General features: G+C 42.1%; 2 protein-coding genes across 2 annotated transcripts in view; one reads left to right on the top strand and one right to left on the bottom strand.

Annotated features, from left to right (window-relative positions):
- The window catches only part of camkvb (CaM kinase-like vesicle-associated b), a 34,969-nt gene extending 23,468 nt beyond the window's left edge, over window positions 1-11,501 (top strand). Inside the window, exons 2-11 of the mRNA XM_046875747.1 lie at window positions 3,386-3,487; window positions 4,502-4,633; window positions 5,884-5,958; window positions 7,396-7,534; window positions 7,628-7,748; window positions 8,221-8,296; window positions 8,557-8,693; window positions 8,802-8,880; window positions 9,019-9,106; window positions 9,444-11,501. Of these exons, the coding sequence (XP_046731703.1) occupies window positions 3,393-3,487; window positions 4,502-4,633; window positions 5,884-5,958; window positions 7,396-7,534; window positions 7,628-7,748; window positions 8,221-8,296; window positions 8,557-8,693; window positions 8,802-8,880; window positions 9,019-9,106; window positions 9,444-9,704 (1,203 nt within the window). The 5' untranslated portion in view covers window positions 3,386-3,392 and the 3' untranslated portion in view covers window positions 9,705-11,501. The remainder of the gene's footprint in view (window positions 1-3,385; window positions 3,488-4,501; window positions 4,634-5,883; window positions 5,959-7,395; window positions 7,535-7,627; window positions 7,749-8,220; window positions 8,297-8,556; window positions 8,694-8,801; window positions 8,881-9,018; window positions 9,107-9,443) is intronic.
- Window positions 11,502-16,304: 4,803 nt separating this feature from the next.
- Window positions 16,305-24,034, bottom strand: part of sema3fb (sema domain, immunoglobulin domain (Ig), short basic domain, secreted, (semaphorin) 3Fb) — a 57,961-nt gene continuing 50,231 nt past the window's right edge. Inside the window, 9 exon segments of the mRNA XM_046875748.1 lie at window positions 16,305-18,996; window positions 19,444-19,577; window positions 20,105-20,172; window positions 20,565-20,722; window positions 21,132-21,173; window positions 21,441-21,529; window positions 22,625-22,807; window positions 22,810-22,846; window positions 23,423-23,567. Coding sequence (XP_046731704.1) covers window positions 18,580-18,996; window positions 19,444-19,577; window positions 20,105-20,172; window positions 20,565-20,722; window positions 21,132-21,173; window positions 21,441-21,529; window positions 22,625-22,807; window positions 22,810-22,846; window positions 23,423-23,567 — 1,273 coding nt within the window. The 3' untranslated portion in view covers window positions 16,305-18,579.

Here is a 24,034-nt window from a genome sequence, read left to right as displayed (position 1 = left end):
ATTAGTGCAGATTAGTGAAAGGGGGATTAATGCATGTGGGATTAGTACAGGAGGATTAATGCGTGGGGGATTAGTACAGGAGGATTAATGCATGTGGGATTAGTACAGGAGGATTAATGCATGTGGGATTAGTACAGGAGGATTAATGCATGTGGGATTAGTACAGGAGGATTAATGCGTGGGGGATTAGTACAGGAGGATTAATGCATGTGGGATTAGTACAGGAGGATTAATGCATGTGGATTAGTACAGGAGGATTAATGTGTGGATTAGTACAGGAGGATTAATGCTGGGGGATTAGTACAGGAGGATTAATGCATGTGGGATTAGTACAGGAGGATTAATGCATGTGGGATTAGTACAGGAGGATTAATGCGTGGGGGATTAGAACAGGAGGATTAATGCATGTGGAATTAGTACAGGAGGATTAATGCATGTGGGATTAGTACAGGAGGATTAATGTGTGTGGGATTAGTACAGGAGGATTAATGTGGGATTAGTACAGGGGATTAATGCATGGGATTAGTACAGGAGGATTAATGCATGGGATTAGTACAGGAGGATTAATGTGTGGGATTAGTACAGGGGATTAATGTGTGGATTAATGCGTGGGGATTAGTACAGGAGGATTAATGCATGGGATTAGTACAGGGGATTAATGTGTGGGATTAATGTGTGGGATTAGTACAGGGGATTAATGTGTGGGATTAGTACAGGGGATTAATGTGTGTGGGATTAATGCGTGTGGGATTAGTACAGGAGGATTAATGCGTGTGGGATTAGTACAGGAGGATTAATGCGTGTGGGATTAGTACAGGAGGATTAATGCGTGTGGGATTAGTACAGGGGGATTAATGTGTGTGGGATTAATGCGTGGGGGATTAGTACAGGAGGATTAATGCGTGTGGGATTAGTACAGGAGGATTAATGCGTGGGGGATTAGTACAGGAGGATTAATGCGTGTGGGATTAGTACAGGAGGATTAATGCGTGTGGGATTAGTACAGGGGGATTAATGCGTGGGGGATTAGTACAGGAGGATTAATGCGTGTGGGATTAGTACAGGGGGATTAATGCGTGTGGGATTAGTACAGGGGGATTAATGTGTGGGATTAATGCGTGGGGGATTAGTACAGGGGGACTGCGAGTGTACACAGATGCAGCACAATTTAATGAAATGTCTGAGAGAAAATAAGTGAGAAGATGAAAGAGACTGTGAGATGGACTTGAGGGAAATCTGCTGGACTCCACACTGAAGTGTTGCGCCTCCATGATGTAACTCGTGTCTGATGGAGAGTAAGAGCACTCACCTACTGAGCTGATGGAGTTCTGCAACCAAGCTCTCAGACCAAGACAGCCAGAGAGCAAAATAACAAGGTACGAGAAAAAAGAATCGCCAGAACACAGAGGTGATCAGACAGAGAGACAGACAGAGAGAAAACAGAGAGAGAGAGAAAGAGAGAGAGAAAGAGAGAGAGAAAGAGAGAGAAATAAGAAAGTGAGAGGAGAGAGAGAGAGTAGATAAGAAACAGGATAACGATAATGATTATGGGACAATTCACAGGTCCAACCAATTATCTGCATTAAATACCAGAACTTTGATGTGTGTGTGTGTGTGTGTGTGTGTGTGTGTGTGTGTGTGTGTGTGTGTGTGTGGTTTCAGATATCTGTACAAAAGTTCTTAAATGAATTACACACCTCTGAGGCTTGACAGAAAAAATGACCTTGTGAGTGAAACACGCCACAGAGACGACACAGGTGTGTGTGTGTGTGTGTGTGTGTGTGTGTGTGTGTGTGTGTGTGTGTGTGTCACTCTCTCTCTCTCTCTCTCTCTCTCTCTCTTTCTCAGTTTATCTCCCTTTTCTGAGGCTATTTCTACAAATCCTACAACATCGATCACCATTTCTGTTTTCCTCTCAGAGATTCAGAAGGATTCAGAGACCTCGGAGATGGAGTGGGTTGATAATAACAAAATTATGCATCTGAACGCGTGCCAGATGCCATTTACACACACACACACACACACACACACACACACACACACACACACAACACTAGTATGGTGCTATCACTTCCAAAGCCAACCATATGTGTATATATGTGTGTGTGTGTGTGTGTGTGTGTGTGTGTGTGTGTGTGTGTGTGTGCATGCGCATTACTTTACAAGGATTGTGTGTGGCGCTGTAGAGGATTATGAGATGGATGTAAAGAAATCTTCATCCTGCTTTTAAAAAAGTTTTATTTTCCTGAAATGTCATGTCCCCAAATTCTCTTACACCAAAATGACTACTACTATAATACTACTACTAAATACTTCATATTTAAAACATGCCGGCGCCTCCTACCTTTTGTCTATTTACTGTTACATTAAAAATTCAAAAAGCATCTGCACATCTTCAGGGACGGGCCGTGAATTTGGTATCTGGGCGCCGTATGTACTTCTCCTCACTGAGTTTGTTCTTCTCATGAACAGTGGGAAAATCCATGAGGTAGCTGTGGAAGGTTGAGAATCATGTAAATGGATTTGGTCTGCAAACAGTGTAATAGTTTGTTTCCAGTGGTTTTGGGCTGCAATCATCATGAACAATTTTACATTTAAGTGTCCATCAGTGAACAGTTAAGAACCTTTAACAATGATGGAAATTAGGGATGTGCATCTCCATAACTGAGGCTGATGCGACTCGCATCTCGATGCATAGCCAACAAAAGCCACCGATGCAGCTACTGATACGATTCAACACTTCTCAAAGGAAAAAATGTGATGGGATGCAATTCAATATATTACAGATTCATTTTATGTTTCTTGTTTGAAATGTCCAACATGCTGCATTTGTTCTGTTCTGATTTCATCTCTTTGGTGATCCTCAGAGGGTTTTGTCAAGGAAAAGCAGATTCTTTCCGAAATTCATTTCAGGAATCCACAATTGTCTCTCCACTTCTCCGTCCTCCTTTTGCTCTTTTCCACTGACATTGTTGTTTCTCCTCATGTTGTTGTGGGCGTCATGCAGGTTAAATTATTTCTGCTGACGAGTCCCAGGACGCTGCGCTCTATTTCTTAACGCTACTGAATCTTAGACAGTAACGCTATTCAGACGCCGTATTAATTTCCCCTGACGGATCGGACCCTCGTGGACATGAGCTCTGATTGTCTCTGAGCATCGCAGTGAGGAATATTATGCTATAAAATGACTGATTGATTCGGGGTGATATTGGTGCGGGTTTTGTTTTGAATAGAAGAGATAAAAGGTTTTTTTCTTTTCTCCATCTTTCTTTATGTCCCTTGATATTTCATGACCCTCTCTTATTCTCTCTCTCTCTCTCTCTCTCTCTCTCTCTCTCTCTCTCTCTCTCTCTCTCTCTCTCTCTCTCTCTCTCTCTCTCCCTAGGAGGGCCATGCCTTTTGGCTGTTTAACGCTCGGAGAGAAGAAGGACTACAACAGTCCCACAGAAATCACAGACAGATATGATCTGGGCCAGATTGTTAAATCGTAAGTGTTCCTGAGTCTGTAAAATAGAAATACGAGTCTGTTGATGCAGAAAGGATACAGATGTAAATGTCGCGTAGGCCATTAAAGATTACAACGACCCGACGTGTCCTGTCGTGTCCCCAGAGACTCGATTTTTAAACCTATTTTTATTCCTATTTTTTCACCACTGATCTCCCAATTTTCACCATTCGCTCTTTCTACAGCTCCCAATCATAGAGCGTGAAGGTTAGAACGTGCCACCTGTTGAACTTGAAGATCTGGCTGTGAGAACGCACTAACTGCCTTTTTTAATACATACACTAGATAGACAAACGTTTTTGTGGACACCTGATTATAAGCTTTTTGAGCATCACATTCCATAATTAGTCCCCGTTTGCTGTTAGAATATCATCCATTCTTCTGGGAAGATGTTCCAGACAATTTTAGAGTGCTCTATAGCATCCCAAAGAGCTTTATAGCAGTCCACTTCAACCCATGTAAAGCTTCAAAGTAGATCTTCGTGGAGATGGTTTTGTGCACAGGAGCATTGTTATGCTGGAACATTTTGGGGTTTGTAGTTCAAGTGAAGGAAAAAATTTGTTTGCTTCCACATCCACGTCTTATAAAACTGTGTGCCTCAAACTTTGTGCTAACAGTTTGGAGAAGAACCACATATAGCTGGAAAAGTCAGGTGTCCCAATACTTATGTCCACAGCGACGGTGTACTTTAAATGAAAGATTTCCATGATTTTAGCAAGATCCTTATGTCTTACACTCACAGTTAAAAATAAATGCAAAACATATCAGCAGGTTCTGTACCTTTAACTTGTGTATCATTTACCTGGGAGATGAACATATTGTGCTCCAGGTCATACACGCTAAAGATACAAGAGCAAACCTGTCTCTTCAAAGATCCACCCCATTGTAGATCCCTGTATTATTAAATTAGACCTTGTAACCATTTATACCCGACCATGAAAGTCACCATTCATCCCTGTTTTCCCTCCGGCGTTCAATTGTTTGTTCTCCTTAAAGGGAAGAATTCTGCGAGATCTTCCGAGCCAAGGACAAGACGACGTCGAAAATGTACACCTGCAAAAAGTTCCTGAAGAAGGACGGGAGGAAAGTGCGCAAGGCTGCGAAGAACGAGATTTTCATCCTGAAGATGTGAGTTTACTGAGCACCTCCAGAAAGAGAGAGAGAGAGAGAGAGAGAGAGAGAGAGAGAGAGAATGGGTGTATTAAACTTCACGTTTTAATTTTTTCCCCAAATATCAATTCAATGCCTTTATAAATTGAGGAAGAAAAATACACTCCAAAGGTGTTTGTTGGAAGCAGTGGTGGCCTCTGGGTGCTTTATTGCAGACGCGGCGCTTTTGACAAGACAGAGTGGTGAGAAAAGCAGAGACGGAGCAGATGTTCTCAGACTATTTCTGTGCTGAAGCTCACGATCGTCATGGTGCTACAAACAGGGAGACCTTCAGGCTGAGATTCTCACCAGCCCCCTGCTCTGTAACGTGTCCTTCGTTCAGCATCGTTTGTAATCTCCTAAAAGCTTTGCTCTTTGAGAGTAATAATAGCACATCAATGAGCATCGGAGGCAAAGTGTAGTGAAAAAACAGCAGAGCTGTCAGAGACACTGCTTTTACAGAATGATCTTTATGATTTATACACCGATGAAAAGCGTTAGAAAGCTTCATCTCAGTGTCGCAGTCATTAAGGGGGTGTGTCTCTGTTTCCAGGAGAAACGTTAGAACTGGACTCTGAGCTGTTACTGTATGATGTGATGGAATCAGTTCGGTTCAACTATAAACAGATTAATGGAAAGAGAAAGAGCTTCGAGGAGTTTGGGATTAAGAGGAAGATACAGACACATAAACACATGCTAAGTCCCCGTCACCTTATACAGACGCCACGCTTTCTGTACTGTGACAGACAAATACTGACCTCCTTCCTTTAGGAAGACAGATGCTGAGGCCACAACCCCTTCACTGAGACTGATAGATACTGAGGCCATGCCTTCTTTACTGTGACTGACAGATACTGAGGCCACACCCCCTTCACCGTGAATGACAGACACAGAGGCCACACCTTCTTCAATGAAAAATACATCTTCCACACTCCCTTCACTCCTGACAGATACAGTAGCTACACCTTCTTCACTTTGACAGACAGATCCATGCCCCAGAAGCAGTAAATCATCTGAATCCTTCACCCTGTCTGTTTGCTTTACCTGTAAATGATCATGTGACAGAAAAGTGAAGGATCCCAAAAGGAAACCAAATCCTGGGGGTTAATTTCAAATCCTGAGATTAATCACTGATCACTGATCCCAAACTAGATGTTCATGTATAAACAAAATTCTCTGCTTCACCGCCTCTTCTAAACCATGTGCCTCATTTTATGTTTTCGTTTCAGGGTGAAGCATCCTAACATTCTCCAGCTTGTGGACGTCTACGAGACGAGAAAGGAATATTACCTCTTCTTGGAGCTGTAAGTTGTGCATCCTTCAGATCAGTATAGTTTTTAGGTCAACTATGGCATCAACATGCACCTTAATAAACCAGAATATTCCGTTTCTCAAGCATGTGCTGGTTCCCTTGTGGTTAAACCGTGTGTACGGACCTTTACTGGGATTCGCAGAACGGTTGCACAATTTTCCTGCCCTGAATTCGGTGATCAGCACAGGAACAGTGACCTGACAGGGTCCTCTCACAGAAATAGATCAAACTGAGAGGTGTTCGATTGTTGCCTCACAGTCTGCAGTCAAATCTCGATCATAAGGAAAGTGAGTGCAGACGCCAGTCTGAAAGTTTTGTCTTGTATTGGCTAAATGTAACTTGTTTACCTAAAAGCAATGGAAAAGAAGCAAAGTTCCTGATAAGAATTAGATTTTGACAGTGTGCTTCTTAGCAGTTACATTTTTAATCCAAGAAAACCATCAAAACCCAATGGATGGCTTATAACAGCTTATAACAGTATAGCTTATAAAACAAGTGTTTTTACACCAGAATACACTGAATATACAAAAGTATTGGGTTTTATTCCCTGTTACTTGAACTAGGAGACCCAAACCTGTTTAAAAATGAAGATCTGCTTTACATGGGTTGGAGAGGAAGATCTCCATCTCTCTGATGGAGCTCTGATTCCAAACCTACTAAACACCTTTGGGATGAATTGTTCATGCTGACTGCACCCCAGGCCTGCTCACCTCACCTACACTAGTACCTGACTTCACAAACTGGCTGAATCTCACACAAATCTCCACAAGGACACTAAAAAAATAAGAGCGCATCTTCCCAGAAGAGTGAAGGAACTCTAACAGTGAATGGGGACCAAAAGTGGAACGTGATGTTCGAAAACCACATACCGATCTTATGCTCAGGTGTCCAAAGATTTTTTCTTGCTATGTGAAGGTGCAGCTCTGCTACAATAAATGTGCTTTTAGGACTTAGCGAGTACTCCGAGAAAGAGTTTCAGTCATGATGTACGACGTATTTCCACTTTAATCCCTGCTCTGCTTTTCTCCAGCTGAGCCTGCAGCGCTGAGGCACATCTCGAGGAACCTGGGCTCATGTAGCCTGAGGATATGTCAGATAAAAAGACTGTACCGAAATCTCTGTCTATACCTTCCTCTACATATCTCTTTCTTTCTCCCTCTTTCAAAACACTTTTTCTCTCACACTCATCTAACAAGACATTTCCACCATGTTCTTTTCTGAGTGTTTGGGTTTTGGATTTGCATATGTTAGATTTCTACAGCAAAATTAATTCCCTGGTGTATATTTTCCTCCCTGGGCACTTATATTTCCTGCATGTTATACATCAGCGAATCCTTGACGCTAATCCTTATTTGCACGGTATGCACAGAATAGCTTCACGTTCATGATGACATGACGGACGTTTGTTTTTTTCCGATTTGCGTTTCAGTGCTACAGGTAGAGAGGTGTTTGACTGGATCCTGGACCAGGGCTACTACTCCGAGAAAGACACCAGCAACGTGGTTCGGCAGGTGCTAGAGGCCGTGGCGTACCTACACTCGCTCAACATCGTCCACCGCAATCTGAAGGCACGTGCCAATGCTCCCTCTGCTGGACAAACATATGCGCAATTATTTGTTGTAATTGAAAGTAATGACAATTTCGTGTTGTTTTTGTTTTAGCTGGAGAACCTGGTGTATTACAACCGCCTGAAACACTCCAAAATAGTCATCAGTGATTTCCACCTGGCTAAGCTTGAGAACGGGCTCATCAAAGAACCATGTGGAACTCCGGAGTATCTGGGTAGGAGGCATTAAACATGGTGTGAAAGTACACTCTTGTAGAACAGGTAGAAAAGTTCTTTAGTTGTTTCTCTGGGGGGAGCACTGACGATTCTATGTACGCATGTTCATCAGTGTTTCCCTGCCAGAAAGACCCCTTTAAAATCCAATTAACTGTCAAAAAATGACTGAAAATCCAGGTTTTGATCGGACACTGATCGTATCAGTGATAAGTATAGAATATAATACATTGCTTCGGTAGCGGTACACACATACACAATACATAACATCAACTGTAATCTGAGAGTTTTGGAAGTGTTCAGTGGTGATTCTCAGCTCCAGTCCTGCTGATTCAAAGTTCCTTGTACTTTCAGCGTCCATGAGATTCTTCTCTGTTTGGTGTTGCGATTGAAGTTTGTTGTTTATTGGGACTGGAGTAAAAGCGCGATTCTTAACAGAGACTTTTGACTTTTTTTCTTTTGTGCCTCATGTAGCTCCAGAAGTTGTTGGGAGACAGAGATATGGCCGAGCCGTGGACTGCTGGGCTCTCGGAGTGATCATGTACATACTGTAAGTATCTAATCACAAATATTTGGATTTGCACTAATGCAAAAAAAAATAACACCGCAAGAGATGAGTTAGAGTGATGAGGATGTAAAGCCGCAGCAAAACAAAGCAAGATGCAGAAAGAACCAATGACTAAACAGCACCACCAATACAGGAAGCTTTAACCATATAAGGAAAGCAAAGGTCTGAAAAGGGGCGTGTGGAAAATGCAGGATCTGGATATAATTTCTGTATTTAATAGTGAACATTCATTCTTTTTTCAGACTTTCTGGCAACCCTCCATTCTACGAAGACGCAGATGACGACGATTACGAGAACCATGACAAGAACCTGTTTCGCAAAATTCTGGCAGGAGATTACGAGTTTGATTCGCCGTACTGGGACGAAATCTCTGACTCGGGTGACAAAAAAGAAACCATTAAATCAGCCTGAAGTCGGACACTATATATTTATCCATTTATTAATTGATTTGATTGTAATTAAATCATTTCATTTCATCACTTCGCAGCTAAAAGTCTTGTAGCACGTCTTATGGAAGTCGACCAGGATCAGAGACTCACAGCACAGGAAGCCATCAACCACGAGTGGTACTGACCTCATTTTTCATTTAGTGCCAACTTTTACAAGATATGCTGAGGCGTGCAGGTTTTCTTTTGTATTGCAGGTCATTAATAGGAGTTTTGAGGTTTCTTGGCCGTACCTGAATTTGTATTTCTATTCTGTAGGATATCAGGAAACGCTGCCTCAGATAAGAACATCAAGGAAAATGTTTGTGCACAGATGGAGAAGAACTTCGCAAGAGCCAAGTGGAAGGTAGCATTATTTATGTTCAGCTAATATTTGGCTATTGATTTAGATGGAAATAACGATCCTTACACCAGACTTTTCCAGCCATATGTGGTCTTTCCAGCATGACAAAGCCCCCATGCACAAAGCCAGCTTCATGAAGATATGCTTAACATGGGTTAGTGTGGAAGATCTGATGCTGTAGAGCTCCAAAACTTTTGAAAACCTATTGATTTGGAACTCTGACTGCACCCTTGGCCTCCACACATAAAAGTGTAGATTGTGCTTTACACACATCATGTGTGTAACTGAAATCAGTCATATAAAGTTGGATCCTCTCATCTGTTTTATTTTTTGTCCTCAGAAAGCCGTGAGAGTCACGACCATCATGAAGAGGCTGCGGGCTCCAGAGCACCACCAATCTGCTGCTACAGCTCAACCTGGCGAGGGAGCTACAGACCCTGCAGGAGGAACACAGGAAAACCCCCAGGCTCCAGCCCAGGCCTCCACGGAGCCCCCTGCTGTTCTGGAGGCATCTAACGCACAAGCTTCTTCATCGTGCAACGGCGAATCTCCAACTCCCCTCCCCTTTGCCACACAGCCCGGGGACGAGCAGAACGGCTAAACTCCGTATCTCAGTCGTCCCTCCGACCCCCTACATCCCTCGCAGCACACCCTCAGCTCTGTAAATTAGCCTTTAGCATGGTCAACCTGAGCCTGCTTCGCTCTCATGCTAACATTAGCATCTCCATGTCTTTTCTTGAGCTTCGTCTTTTCTTGTATTTGCTAATCTTACAAGCCATAAATGTCGCGTACGATATACACAGTTACTTACTCTAGAATTACTTTACGTACACACACACACACACACACACACACACACACACAAACATATATCCTTTGAGAAATTTCGAAACTCTGATTTTTTGAGTAAAGTAACTCTTTCATGTACGCCTTACACTTTTTGTTGCTACTCAGGGGTGCCAACATTATTACTCACTGGTAAAGATGTAGTATTTACAATCTCTGACTTCTGTGACATTCCTGCTGTCACAAGCAGAAAATGATTCCCTTCATTGGGAAGTCACCGAATTGGAAAAGTACTGATTGGCTCCTGTTTGAGCGAATCATTTCCCATCTGTGGCTTCACAGGTCTCTCTGTTTGTAAAAAAAAGATCCCATCAACACGCCTCCAGCCATGTTGGCACCTCTGGGTACAGCTTCGCTCCTGTGCTCAGGAAAACTTGCCGTGGCTCATTAGCGATTGTTAAAAAAATAAAAAAAATAAAAATACGGTCTGTTAATATTCGAGTCCACAGAGACGTAGCCAAAAAAAAAACTGCATGCGTTTTACGATTTCCGTTTCCTGCCACATGTTCAAATATGTCTGAATATCGGCCTTACACGGACAGTTCAGTCCCTCCTGGTTTAGCCATTTCGATTACATATTTAACACCAAATAATACAATGAGATTGGTACGGGAAGTGCGCTACATGCTACACTCTAGCGGGATGCACAGCTAGCCTGAGCTAGCTTTGCCAACAAATGTACGATACTCACAACACGATTATTGTGGCATCCTATGAGATAACGATTGAATTCTTTTAGAACATTTTTATAGACACCATACAAAAGCTACATGTTAGTCGCCGATTTGTTTCGGCTAGGCTAGGCTAAGCCATGCAACGCTATGCTAATGACGGTATAGTTTTATTGTTTGTAAGTTAAATGTGACGTGTGAACTGTTTTAGCCACTATGCATTCGAAGTCAGCATTTGGAGATTCACCAGGAGCTTCAGCCAAGACATGCAGCTTGTGGGTGCTTTTTATTTTAGCTTCTACTCTCATAAAAATCGTACAGTGTAGGCGTCTAATTCTCAAAAAATTACTTTGGAACATTGAAGCTCTACGTTCCATTTTGGGAGGCGGAGCCGGACAGAGCTTTGGTGTTGATACCAAAATATATTTAAAAAACTAAATTGCGGTTGTCCAAGATGGCCGCCCAAAAATCGAGGGTCTGTCCATGTTTCTAGCGGAATTGTTCGTTTGTTTGTTCATTTATTTATTTATTGAATAATTATGTGTTCAATCCCAAAGCTATTGACATACTCAGTTTTTGTGTCCACGCTCCTACATACTACACATCCAATAAAAATATATAATATTATTTACAAAAATAAATTCTATAATATTTACATTAATAATAGTCCAATAAAATAACCTTCTTTAATTTACAAATATTTATTCGTCCATTGTACAGAATTCTGTTACATTTATTTTACATCGTAATATATTTTGTCACTTGAATCTACATCATATATACATTTATTTCGACATTTCCATGCATTATAGCATGAAGTCCGAGGGAAATCTCATGAGCCGGGTCTCGGTTTCAGGTGGCATGACCGAGGAGATGTGTGTGTGTGTTGAAGTGACAGGAGTGAGAGTGTGTCCAGCATAAACTAGAGCAATAGTCGACCTACTGCGATACTGTGACGCGTGTTCCTGCTGTTCGCTCCTGCGCTCTTCAGAAGGCCTCGGCGTGCTCGTGTTAGCATCGGGAAGTTCACCACGCCTGAGCGCTTCACGACTGCTTCAGCCTCCTAGCCCTAGTCTATCGTTACCGAGGTGCGTCGTGCTGGACGCTGAAACGTTGCCACTTACTTTACACTACCAGCTTTTGACAAGTCACTTGCGTTTCTTACCTTTATTTTTATGGCATATGGCAGATGCTTTTATCCAGAAAGACTTGCATTTATCTCATTCGGACAACTAAGCAGCTACGGGGTTAAGGGCCTTGCTCAGGGCCCCAGCTTGTTAAGGCTGGGATTTGAACTCACGGCCTTCAGATCCAAAGTCCAATTCCTTTACCATTATGCTACCGCCTCCCCATGGTATCTTATGGGCACTGCTGTCGATACTTGTGTTGGCGTTTTCAGGATTTAAACATACAGTTAAAGACTCTAATCAGCTACTGCATGTCACCTGACCTAGTCACATGGTCACCACTATCGTTTAGAAGGTAAATCTCACCTTGCGCCACATTTTGAGTCCGTTCTTGGGTCTGATGTTCCGTCACGTAAACAGGCGAAAGTGACTGTACCAAAGTATCAGAGGAACCTGAACACAAAGACTGAAAACAATAAAAACAACAACCGTGCAAAACAAACGCGCAACACAGAGTGAGGTCCAAGCTGAGACTCAAATACACAAGGTAACAAGGGACAGGTGGGAGTGATCAGGTGACTAGGTCATGTGACATGCAGAGGCTGATGGGAAGGGTCCTGTGGTCCTGTGAGTCTAGTCGCAGTCGTAGGAGACGACAAGGCTTTTATTGTGTTTGGATGAGAAGCCGTAGCAGCTGGACGTAGCTATCTTTACGAAAACAAAATAACTCAGCGTGATCGTACGCTCGTTACAATCATAATAATTATATTAATAAAAATAATAATAATTATAATATTAAATACATTTATTGTATTTAGGGGCGCCTTACATGACACTCGAGAACAACTTACATACAATTAAAACAATTAACAATACCAATAAAAACTAATAACCCACTATACAACCAATAAGAAGTATGTATACACTAGCACTGCCTGAGAAGATGTTTTCAAACGAGAAAGACAGTAGAAACAGAGTCACTGTTTAGAATATCACAAAGACGTAGATTTGCGCAGGCTCGATGAAAACGTGTGAACGCAGTGTGGCCTCAACACTGTCAACAAACAACCTAAAACCAAGCAATACCTAACTTTGAAAATACTAGCAAATGTAGCCAGACTACCTGTGGATGGACGTGCATGCCAGGTAGTTCGCTAACTAATACAGCTAACATACAAAGAACACTTTAGACACTCTCATGGAGAGTGCTACATGTTTTGGACGTTGCTGGTGTCACAGCGCGAGAGCTGAAACAGTTCTGTGACACTGGGCATGGCTTACAATCGCGTATCCGTCAACCAAACTTCCTGTGGTGTCACGTTAGGGTTTACTTCAAATATAAAATATATATGATTTTTAATTTTTTTTATGTTAAATGATTTTGATGCGATAGCGTTTTCAGAAAATCGCACCAATCAGGAAAATCTTCTCAGTCTCCAACCATCGCGTGGTGGAATGCTAATTCTAGCATAATAGCAAGCATAGCGTTTTATTGAAAAGTTTAGAATTAATACACGGATAGATTTTTTTTATTAAGGTTATTGAGCTCCATTCCACACACAAGCAACCGGGGCCTTCTCGGAGCTAGCATAGCGGCTAGGTGAACAGAAACGTAGCAAAATGGATGGACGAGGCTTCAGAGGTTGTGTTTTGTGGCGGCTGTGTTTATGGATGTCATCAAGATCAAGTGTGTGTGTGTGTGTGTGTGTGTGTGTGTGTGTGTGTTTGTCCTGAAATCTGGGCTTCATGTGATTCACATCCATTTCTACACAAAAAGGGAATTATGTGTAATATATTTATAATGTTTATTTATTTATTCATGGATTTGTCTTCGTTTCGTTCTTTCCTGTTCTTGTGTTTTATTAGTATTAATAATTTTCTTATATTTCCGAAGTAATAAATGCCTGTTTTTTCCTTTTTTTTTTAAACGGAAAGTAATAACCAGGAGGGTTCAAGTAAAAAAAAAAAAAAAAAAGGTTCTTCATTACGTGGTATATAAATAAACATATTTCCGGGACACACGTGTTCACACATCAGACCGCCATGAGATACTGTGTTAATGCGATTCGAGGCTTTTTTTTAGCGCAGAACGTTCGCATCCTGGTGTGTCGACTTCAAGGGCGTGCGAGCTCTGCTCACACCTGGAACTCTCTCTCTCTCTCTCTCTCTCTCTTTTGCGGCATTCTTTCATCTGTTTGATGGTAATAAAGTTGACATAACCACAATAACGCTAAAAAAATCCTAATAAAATATCAGAGAGAGTCCGAGTTGTGTGTAATCTTGTGTGACTCGTATTCATTCTCTCACACACACGCTATGATTCACATAAAAAAACAGAACCTCCATGCAGTGTATCTGGTGTTTGTATTTAATAAACCCGCGCTGGAGCCTGCACTGTCTATATTCCATTTACAAGTTTATTAATTTTACATAAAGTTATTTACTCGAAACACAGAAGAATGCTAGCTAGCTCCTCTGCTAATCTATGAGCGGGTAGGACGATGTTAGCAAACTGTTAGTAATAAAAAAGAAAATCAGCTCCGTCTTTAGCGTTCCATAGTCTACAGTACATGCTAATGGATAATCTGATGAAATCAAAACATAATTAATAAAAGCAGGAGTCACCATGACGATCCAGTAATAATCTCAATAGTTTTTTTCTTTCAATGTGGAAATTATGATCACAATATTTACATTAAGTCCCATTTTTGTGCAAGTGTTGAATCTGTTCCTGATTTTTCTCTGACTGATCGATTCAAATCGATGCAAATGAAACGATTTTCACAGAAGATCCAGACGAAACAGCAATATTGAGATATATATTTAAAACAGAGCAACACAAGACTTTATTATAAATATATTATAGAAATAGAATCGATCGTCTCTGCACAGCGCCAGTATTGAATGGATCGGTACTTCAGGATCGCTCTAGCCCCACCCCCTACCAGCTGCTCTTCATCACTGCTCTTTCTCACATGTGAGGGAACGAATCTCTGGATTTCTCAACACTGGAGACTCTGAGCTCTGTAATATTACAGAGTGTGTGTGTGTGTGTGTGTGTGTGTGTGTGTGTGTGTGTGTGTTTGAGTGTTTGTGTTTCAGTGAATATCCAGTTATTTTTAAAATGTTTAAAATTACATACACACATATATTTTATATATATATATATATATATATATATATATATATATATATATATATATATATATATATATATATAATTCTGTCTTGCATAACCCCCTTAAAACTGTTAATTGCGCCCCTGCGATTATTCTGAGCTTCGTATGAAGTAAAAAGACTCTGGTCACGTGATCAATGACTTGCAAGGAAAGGCTCTGGTGTCCTCTAGCGGATTTGGCAGCACATTACACTGTATGATGGAGAGGAGTTTAGAAAATGGCCCACCTCCTGGAAACTTTCATTCTCCACCTTTTAGGCATCATCATCATCATCATCATCATCATTAGATTAGATCTGAGGCTTACATGAAGATCCCATGACTGTTGTCCTCTGATGACAAACTGAACTTGTTCGATCACATCATCGCTTTGTCATGTGATAAAAAATTAAAATAAAATTACAAACAGCATCCACAAGAACAGAAGTGACATCTTAAAGTCATAAAGACTCTCGAGCACTTTCCCTTCCTGTGTCGACATCACAGAGTTTTTTTTCCAGCAGGAGAGCCGAACGTTCTAAAACACAATCAAAACCACAGAACCCCTCACAACCAGCGTCCCTTTCAGACCAAAGGCGTGACTGGAGACACCGATGGCTCACGGTGATAAGCGTCCTGAGTGGGCCACCATTCCTTCATGGACACAGTGGCGTTCTGGATAAAAGCTTTTAGGTCAGTGAATGACTCCAGAATGAGAGCCGTGTCTGAGATCAGATCAGATCAGATAATGAAAGAATGGAAGCTGGTGTAAAGGCACAGACGGGTTTTGTGTTGAGAAGATGTGACGTGGGCTTCTTCTGGTGAATCACCGCGTGCTTGAGAACTAACTGTATGGAGATTGTATGGGGAATTATTTTTTTTTACATCTGCTCGAATTCTCAAAAGCTCGATTTGTTGCTTGAACTTGGCTGCAGGGTTCTTGCTATGTTCTTGTTTTGTGCTCCACTCTGGGATTCTGTGTGGAAAAATGATAGAGTTCCTGGGCTCAAAGTTTCACTACATAAACATCCTGGGTGACCTTTTACTGCCCACATTGGACTACTGCATTAAAACTGAGCCTTCCACAGAGAACCTTCTCCCAGAATGCTCAGAAACATTCTCCTTTACATTATTCAGACACCTGACTTTGCCAGCCAAATGGTTTTAGCAGAAAAAGAGGACCAACACGATATTAGGCAGGTGGTCTTAATGATTTGCCTGATCAGTGTATATGAGTATATGTGTGTATGAACATGTATATATGTGCATGATTGTGTGAATGAATTTGTGTGTGTGTGTGTGTGTGTGTGTGTGTGTTTATACCTCTCACCTCCAGTCACTGTTCTCCTTCTGAAAACACCATTAAATGGCAGAGTGCGAAAAATAAAGCCAACATTGGATTACTATAAAATATAGAGCTTTAATTTATTAGTCAGCAACACCAACAAGAAGAGAAAGAGAGGAGGAAGGAAAAAGGGGGCGGAGTCATTTACACCAATCAATACAATAAAATCACCTGTGCATTTAGTCTTACAAAGGGATGATGAAGGGAAAAAAGGGCGATAGAATTGTACATGTGTTTTTCCCCTCCTACAGTGAAGGAAAAATACAGATGTGGAACGTGTGCCATATCCTCAGAAATCCCTCACTCGGTACTGCTTCCCACAGGGTAGTGAAAAAACAAAAACAAGAAGCGTGTTGCACTGTTTTCTGTCGATCTTTTGCTTACGGTCTTACGGACACGTAGGTCACGCACACGGCCTGATCGGTACCGTATTTCCCAGACAGAACATCACCAGTCATTCTGCTGACGTGTCACGTAAATGCCATTTTGTTTCCTTTTTTTTTTGTCCTCTATGCTGTGTTTAGTTTTTCATCCCGTTAGTGTCGCAAAAAATCAGAAGCTTATTTTCAGAAGCTTCTACACGGCAGCGAGGTTTTAAACTAGTAGTTTGTATCTTCGGAGTCCTCTATTACCTGTAAGCTAGAATTAGCATTAGCACTATTTTCAATGGCAACTTGAACCCTCCATATAACAAACTCCACCCTTTTACTTTTACGTATTTTTTTTCTTATGTCTAATTTTCGTAAGTTAAAATTAGATGAAAATGCCAGTCAATGTGCAATAGATTTTTTGTTGTTTTTATTTCTTTTTCTTTTATTTACCCCAAAATGAGGGTTTAGAAAACAGGGTGGCATTTTTTTTTTACGGGTAGAAAAACACAGAAACCTGAAACAAGGAGATTTAACGCACTGTATTATCGCAGTTCTTGCAGGTACACACACACAAAAAGTTTTTTTTTCCACTTTTACAGGAATTGGGACCAGTTTAAAAATGACACGCTGTACCTTTAAATTCTAACGTTTTATAATAAAGGTAAAGTTGCTACATGAACATTACAGCATAGTGAAAATATTTCTTGACATTCTGGGGTCAGAACGCAGGCTCAACCATCATACAGCGCCCCCTGGAGCACAGAGGGTTAAGGGTCTTGCTCAGAAGTCTAAAAGAGTGACGAACCCCTGACCTTCTGATCAGTAACCCAGAGCCTTAACCACTAAATTACAACTTTCCTAAAAGCCCAAATTGTGCATAATCCTCTGTATAATGATGCCCCCTGATCAGCGTTGATCAGAAAGAAGTTTTAACTATTAATTTTTCCACACCAGGCACATATTAGCTTAGATTCTGGAGTAAAAAGCCTTCTGCAACAACAATAACAAATGTGCAAGCAGCGATTACGCTAACGCAAGAATTCGAATGTATGTGAACTTCAGTCTGGAAAATACGATACAGAAAATCTATGTTGTAAAAATCTCTATTTTGATTTTTGTATGATGTCGCGAGTTTTGCTTGTATCATCCTGGACCTGTTACAGGACCGTACCGATGTGCGGGTTGTTGCCATGTCACCTGACGAGTCGCTTTGTGCTTTTCTTCTTTACAAAAAGTGGTAAACGTGAGCCGAGGAACTCTCCAGAGACTGAAGTGGTTTCAAACATCATTACGAATTGGTATATATATATTTATATCCATGAACTTAACAAACTTAACACACACTTTTATCCTTAATCTAAAAGTCCAGGCTGGAGAGTCCTCACGATTGTGCTGTTGTGCTGTCGTCGCTCTTCACACGCTGTTCCTCTCTTTTTTTCCTTTCAGAGCATTTGTGCAATCCTGTAGAACATCATGTGCATATGAAAGAAAGGAAGACGATGTATGAAGGATGTGCTGATGAGACGGTCCAGAACGCAATGTCTACTCCGTCTGTCTCTCTGTCTGTCAGAAATCGAGTCCCTTGTCATGTTCCTGTAGAGAGCGCTCTCCCGCCTCTTTTATTATAAATTTATAGTCCAAACGAGATGAAAACGCCCCTCAATGCCCAATAGATTTTTTTTTGTTCCTCGTTAATAACAATAAAAATGATATAACAATAATATCCGCCCTATACACAGAGAGCATTCTTTCCTTTTTTTGCTTTTTTTCTATTTAAAGTACAAAGAAATCCACAGAATGATCCTATTTACAACCTACAATAAATACTGTGTACGATATTCTTTATGCGTTTTAACATTTGGGTTCGTTCAGGCAAAAGTTTGGAAACGTCACGTTGTTTTTTTTCCCGCCCCTCTGACGCACTCACGGTCAAGTCTCTAAAAGCAAAAACGGAGGTCCTCATGTCTCGTCCTGGTCCTCGTGCTCTTCGCCGTGATGCCGGCGGTTGCGCGGTTTCTTCTGCTCGTTAAGCTCGCTGGGTTTGATGCTGCTGCTGTCGCGCTGCGTGTCTGCGAGCTGCCAGTAGTCGTGGCAGTACTGGTTGATGAGGCCCATCTCGGGCTGGCTCAGGATGCTGAGGAGCTCTCGATACTGCCCCACGCTGGGCGTCCACGCGCTCGTCTGTGGCCGCGAGCCGCTCTCCAGGAGCACGCTGTTCACCGCCTGGCTCGACAGAACCACCAGCTGCAGCTTCATGAGCGTGTGTTTGAAGTTCTTCTCTGTGGCTGTGCAGGTGTACATGCCCGAGTCTGAGGCCTGGAGAGAGCGCAGAAGCAACCCCTGATCCGTCTTCATCACACGGCCGTCTGAACGCACCTGAGAAAGAAAGAGGGGTGGGGTGGGGGCAGATAAAAAGCTTAATAATATTGCATTGTTTTTCATGTCATAACTGTGCAACTGTGTGAGTGTGTGTGTGTGTGTGTATGCATGTCTGTGTGTGTGTGTACAAGTAATGCATGTATATGTATACATGTGTGTTTGTCTGTGTATATTTGTGTGTCTGTGTGTTTGTGTGTATAAACATGCATGTCATGTATATTTGTGTGTGTGTTTGTGTGTATGAATATGCATCATATGTATATTTGTGTGTGTTTGTGTGTATGAATATGCATCATATGTATATTTGCGTGTGTTTTTGTGTGTGTGTGTGTGTGTGTGTGTGTGTGTGTGTGTGTGTGTGTGAATGAGTATATGTGTGTTTATATTTGTGTATGTGTAAGTGTGTGCATGTGTGTGTGTGCGTGTGTGTGTGTGTCTGTGTACCTCTCTCCTCCGGTCACTGTTGTCTTTGTGAAAGTGCCATTTGATAGCAGCATGTGGAGATCTGGCCTGGCACTCCAGAAACGTGCTGCTGCTCTCCACACCGTACTGCACCGTCTGCAGAGTGTTTTTGTTGACTACACACACACACACACACACACACACACACACACACACACACACACACACACACAGACACACACAATTAAAATATTAGCTATAAGTAATAATAAGTCATATTTTAATATGTAGTGTTTATATGAAAGGTAAAAAATAAACAGAATTGATGTGTGTATTAATGTCTGTGATTGATGTGTATTATGGCATTGTGGGTCTCAGATGTGGAAAGTGATGTTGTGGGGACTCAGTGGTGTGGATGTGGAAAGTGACATTGTGGGGACTCAGTGCTGTGGATGTGGAGTGTGACGCTGTGGTGACTCAGTGGTGTGGATGTGGAGTGTGACGTTGTGTTGCCTCAGTGGTGTGGATGTGGAGTGTGACGTTGTGGGGACTCAGTGGTGTGGATGTGAAGTGTGACATTGTGGAGACTCAGTGTTGTGGATGTGGAAAGTGACGTTGTGGGGACTCAGTGTTGTGGACGTGGAGTTTGACGTTGTGGGGACTCAGTGTTGTGAATGTGGAGTGTGACGTTGTGGGGACTCACCGTTAGAGTTGTAGCCACGGCATAGCCGGTTAGGGTTCCCATTCTTAACATCCTGTCTCCGACTGCGCCTGAAAGGCAGCCAATACGTAAAAGAAATGTATATTTCATTAGGTCTCCGGGCGAATGAAAACGTCGGTAATAACATTAAAAAAGGGTTCTGAGTGCAGGCTGATGAGGTTAGCATGAGTCAGCAGTTAGCATGTTCTGTTTTATATCTTGATATTCAGTGTCCAATGGCACACTGCTTAGAAAATTACTTTAAAAGGGTTCAAGTCTTTGCGGTGTTCTGCAAGTAGCCTGCATTGCTCCCAACAAAAAATCAGCAAATAAAAAAAATTATTAGAAATAGACGACTTTTCATGTGACCTGGCTAGTTACCAACATACCTTTATAAACGTTATTGTTGTGTTGTGTGTGTGTGTGTGTGTGTGTGTGTGTGTTAGAAAGCGTTGTCGCTCACCTCTTTTGTGAGGCGGAGTAACGGGAGCAGGATTTGCCGTCCCAGGCGCAGTACGGATCTCGAGCCAAGCAACAATCAGCACAAGCCTCGCCGTACACGTCACACCTGTGCAGGGCGAGCTGAGTCACGCCCACCACTGACGCTACGTACAGCTGTTGCTGTAAAGAAAAACAACAACACAAATTCAACATCGATACATACAGATACTGATACAATCCTTCAGTATGGTTAATATCACCATCTCATGGCGCCGCTCGCGTGTTCTAACTTCAACTACTTTTTTAACAACAATAAGAGCAAGCGGAGGACATGCTGAACTGGTCGCGGTTTTATGAATGCGTGGTGTGTCAGGGCTTCAGCTCCGTATCGTTACTCTAACACACCAGAGGGGGTTGTGAGTTATGGACATGCACAGAAGACGGATCGAGCGCAAGCCTGGAGCCCCGAACTTTAAATAAATCTGTTCCGCATGTGTTTCTGACTTCTCTCGGCTCTACACTTTAACTCCGAAACACAGGAACATAAGGGTTTATGAGCTGTACAGGAGTAGGGAGGGGTAAGCTTTACCCTTTTAGATGATATCTTCATGGTTGTAATAGGAGTCGGGACCTGAGAGAGAGAGAGAGAGAGAGAGAGAGCGAAAGAGAGAGAGAGAGATAATATCATGTAAAATGTAAATGTCATATGAAATTAGAAAGATAAAACAGAGAAAAAGAAAAAAGTACATAGTTCAAGAAGGAGCCTTTAGTATACAACAGAACGTTACAATTATAGAAAACTAAAAAAGGCAAACAAACCATAGACAGATAAAGAGAAAAATACAGAAGAAGTAAAGGAAGAATAAAAGGTATTGGCAAGGAAGAATAAAGTGTTCACCTTGAACACCTCCACCTCCTCAAGGATCAGCTCTTCGGTCTGCAGGTCGTTTCTGGGCAAAACGATCACCTTCTGCACCGTCCCTTTATCTGTAACCAAACGTCATCATTTATTCCTCTCTTAATGTTCTGCTTGATGTTGAACTGATGCTGAACTGTATGTTGGTGATCAGTAGATACACCAAGCACCGATTGACCAGTTAAGTTTTTATCCTCATAAATATAAAGGAACGACTGATTTAAGTTGAGTAAAAAGTAGGATATTTGACTTTGAAATGTAGTGAAGTAACAGTAAAATCTCCCCAAATGCAAAAACTTAAATACAGTAACAAATTACATTTACTGCACTACTGTCCACCACTGGTGAATTCTTCACTATGGCCAGATCATCAGTCTCCATTCTGAATCCCAGTTCAGCAGTCATATTTTTTAATATGATTCATTAAAGGGGTCCAAGCACCAGAACACCAGTCTAAGAGTTCGGTACTACACAAACCAACAAAACAATGTGAAATGTAACCAAATGGAGATCATGGAACACTTATCTAACAGTGCAGGAGGTTTTATTGTTAACTGGAAGCTATTAAATTCCACGCCGTCCCACTCCACTGTAATCTAAAACACTAATTTAGCAGGGAAGTCATGACCCTTAAGGTAAGCTCCCTCAAAGATCTCTTTTTAGTTGATATTATCTTCCCTTTTAGCCATGTTTCTTTTGTCTCTAGTGTAGCTGAGTGCCTTGTAAAACTGCAAACTGAAACCGAGGTCAGATTATCCTGATCCCCTCTTGATTAAGACTTTCAAACAGGTCTTTCACTCTTTCCTTCTTTCTTTCTTTCTGTCCCCCCTTTCTCTCCTCTTGCTTTTATCCCCATCGCATTCAAGCATTTACACTCCTCTCCTGCTTAAATCCTGCCTTTTGTTGGTGCCTCTTTTAACAGCTCTTCGTGCACTACTTGTCTTTCAGCATGTGGCAAAGTTATGGCTGCGGTCATGCCCTTGAAAAGAGGTACGCTGTGGTTTAAAGGTTGCATTCTTTCGAACAAGCGTATAGCTGAAAGAACAAGAGGGAAGGATGGGATATCGGAAATTGGGGGCTGGAGCGAAATCCTGCTAGCCCAAAGAGCTAGCCCAATAGTCTTGTTGGGATCTGAAAAAGGCTGAAGTGAAACGCTGTCGGCTCACCTGTACCCAGGAAGAGGACCTCATAGCTTCCGTCAGCAGCCGTCACCTGGTCAACCGCGATGGTGGTGAATTCATAGTCCACATTGGTCCTGACCACCAGAGGGCGCTTGTGGACGGGGTACACGGAGTTGTACATGGTGGGATGGTTCCGCATGAAGTTGATGACCTCGTCAGGGTAATCTTAGTGGACTTCATGTTGGGAGTGAAAGTTCCTCCAGGACACTGAGGGAAGGACGGAAAAATTAGAAAAGAGCTGGAAAGTTCACCGTCACTGTTTCGGTAGGAATTCCTGTATGTCTTCCCTCACTACATTCATTAACCTTCTCCTTGGTCTACCTCTTTTCTTCCTTCCTGGCAGCTCCTCCCTCAGCATTCTTCTACTGCCTTATATACCCCATTTTTCCCCTCTGCCCATGACCAAACCATCTCAATAGCACCTCTTATACCTTGTCTCCAAAATGTTCCACCTGCCTGGTCCCTCTAATAAACTTTTTTCCAATCCTGTCCATCCTCATCACTCCAGATGAAATTCCCTGCACCTTCCACTCTGCCACCTCCAGCTCCAACAATCCAATCCAATCCAATAATAAGTTACAATTTCATGTTGTGAATTTTTTTGACATCTTCAGAAGTATTCTTAGTATTTATAGGATGAAATTAATACTTTTACTTTTCATGCCCACCCAAAAACATACCAAAAGAACCAGAGTGATTAAAAGAACAGTGGAGACTCCATGATGAGGACTTGTTTTGCTACTTTGTACCAGTAAAGAGGTGTGAGAATAGGGTGAGGCTCACCGTTCCCGGCCGTGGGTAGGGGATTTTTCCTGTGTATGCCACCCACTGGTAGTTCGGACCCTCCTTGTGGGAGAACGGTCCGTTAAATACCATCCGAACGTCAGCCATGGAGTACACGCAAACCGCCGATCCTTTAAACACCGAGCTGTGGGGACGAGGGGACAGACACAAGTACACAAATACAGTCAGAGAAATTAATACAGTGAAAGCGACTTGGTTTCACGGCTACTGAGCGACGTGTTTCCATCACATGGCTCTGTGAGGAAAAACAGGGCGGCTCTACAAAGGAAACCAGAAGGTCCACTTCCTGTTCCAGGCTTTGTAGTGTAGATCACATAACACTGTGGCTTAAACAACATCATGTGGGACATGGAACGGGTTTATATACATACTGTACACACACACACACTTTTACACACACTTACACACACACACAACACACACACAAACACACACACACACACACACACACACACACACACACACACACTTCTACATTAATACACACACACACACACACACACACACACACACACACACACACACTTCTACATTAATACACACACACACACACACACACACACACACACACACACACACACACACACACAC

The sequence above is a fragment of the Silurus meridionalis genome, chromosome 19 (genome assembly GCF_014805685.1).
Source record: "Silurus meridionalis isolate SWU-2019-XX chromosome 19, ASM1480568v1, whole genome shotgun sequence".
Lineage (NCBI taxonomy): Eukaryota > Metazoa > Chordata > Actinopteri > Siluriformes > Siluridae > Silurus > Silurus meridionalis.
The sequence above is the reverse complement of the archived record's forward strand: the minus strand, read 5'-3'. Positions and strand labels throughout refer to the sequence as shown.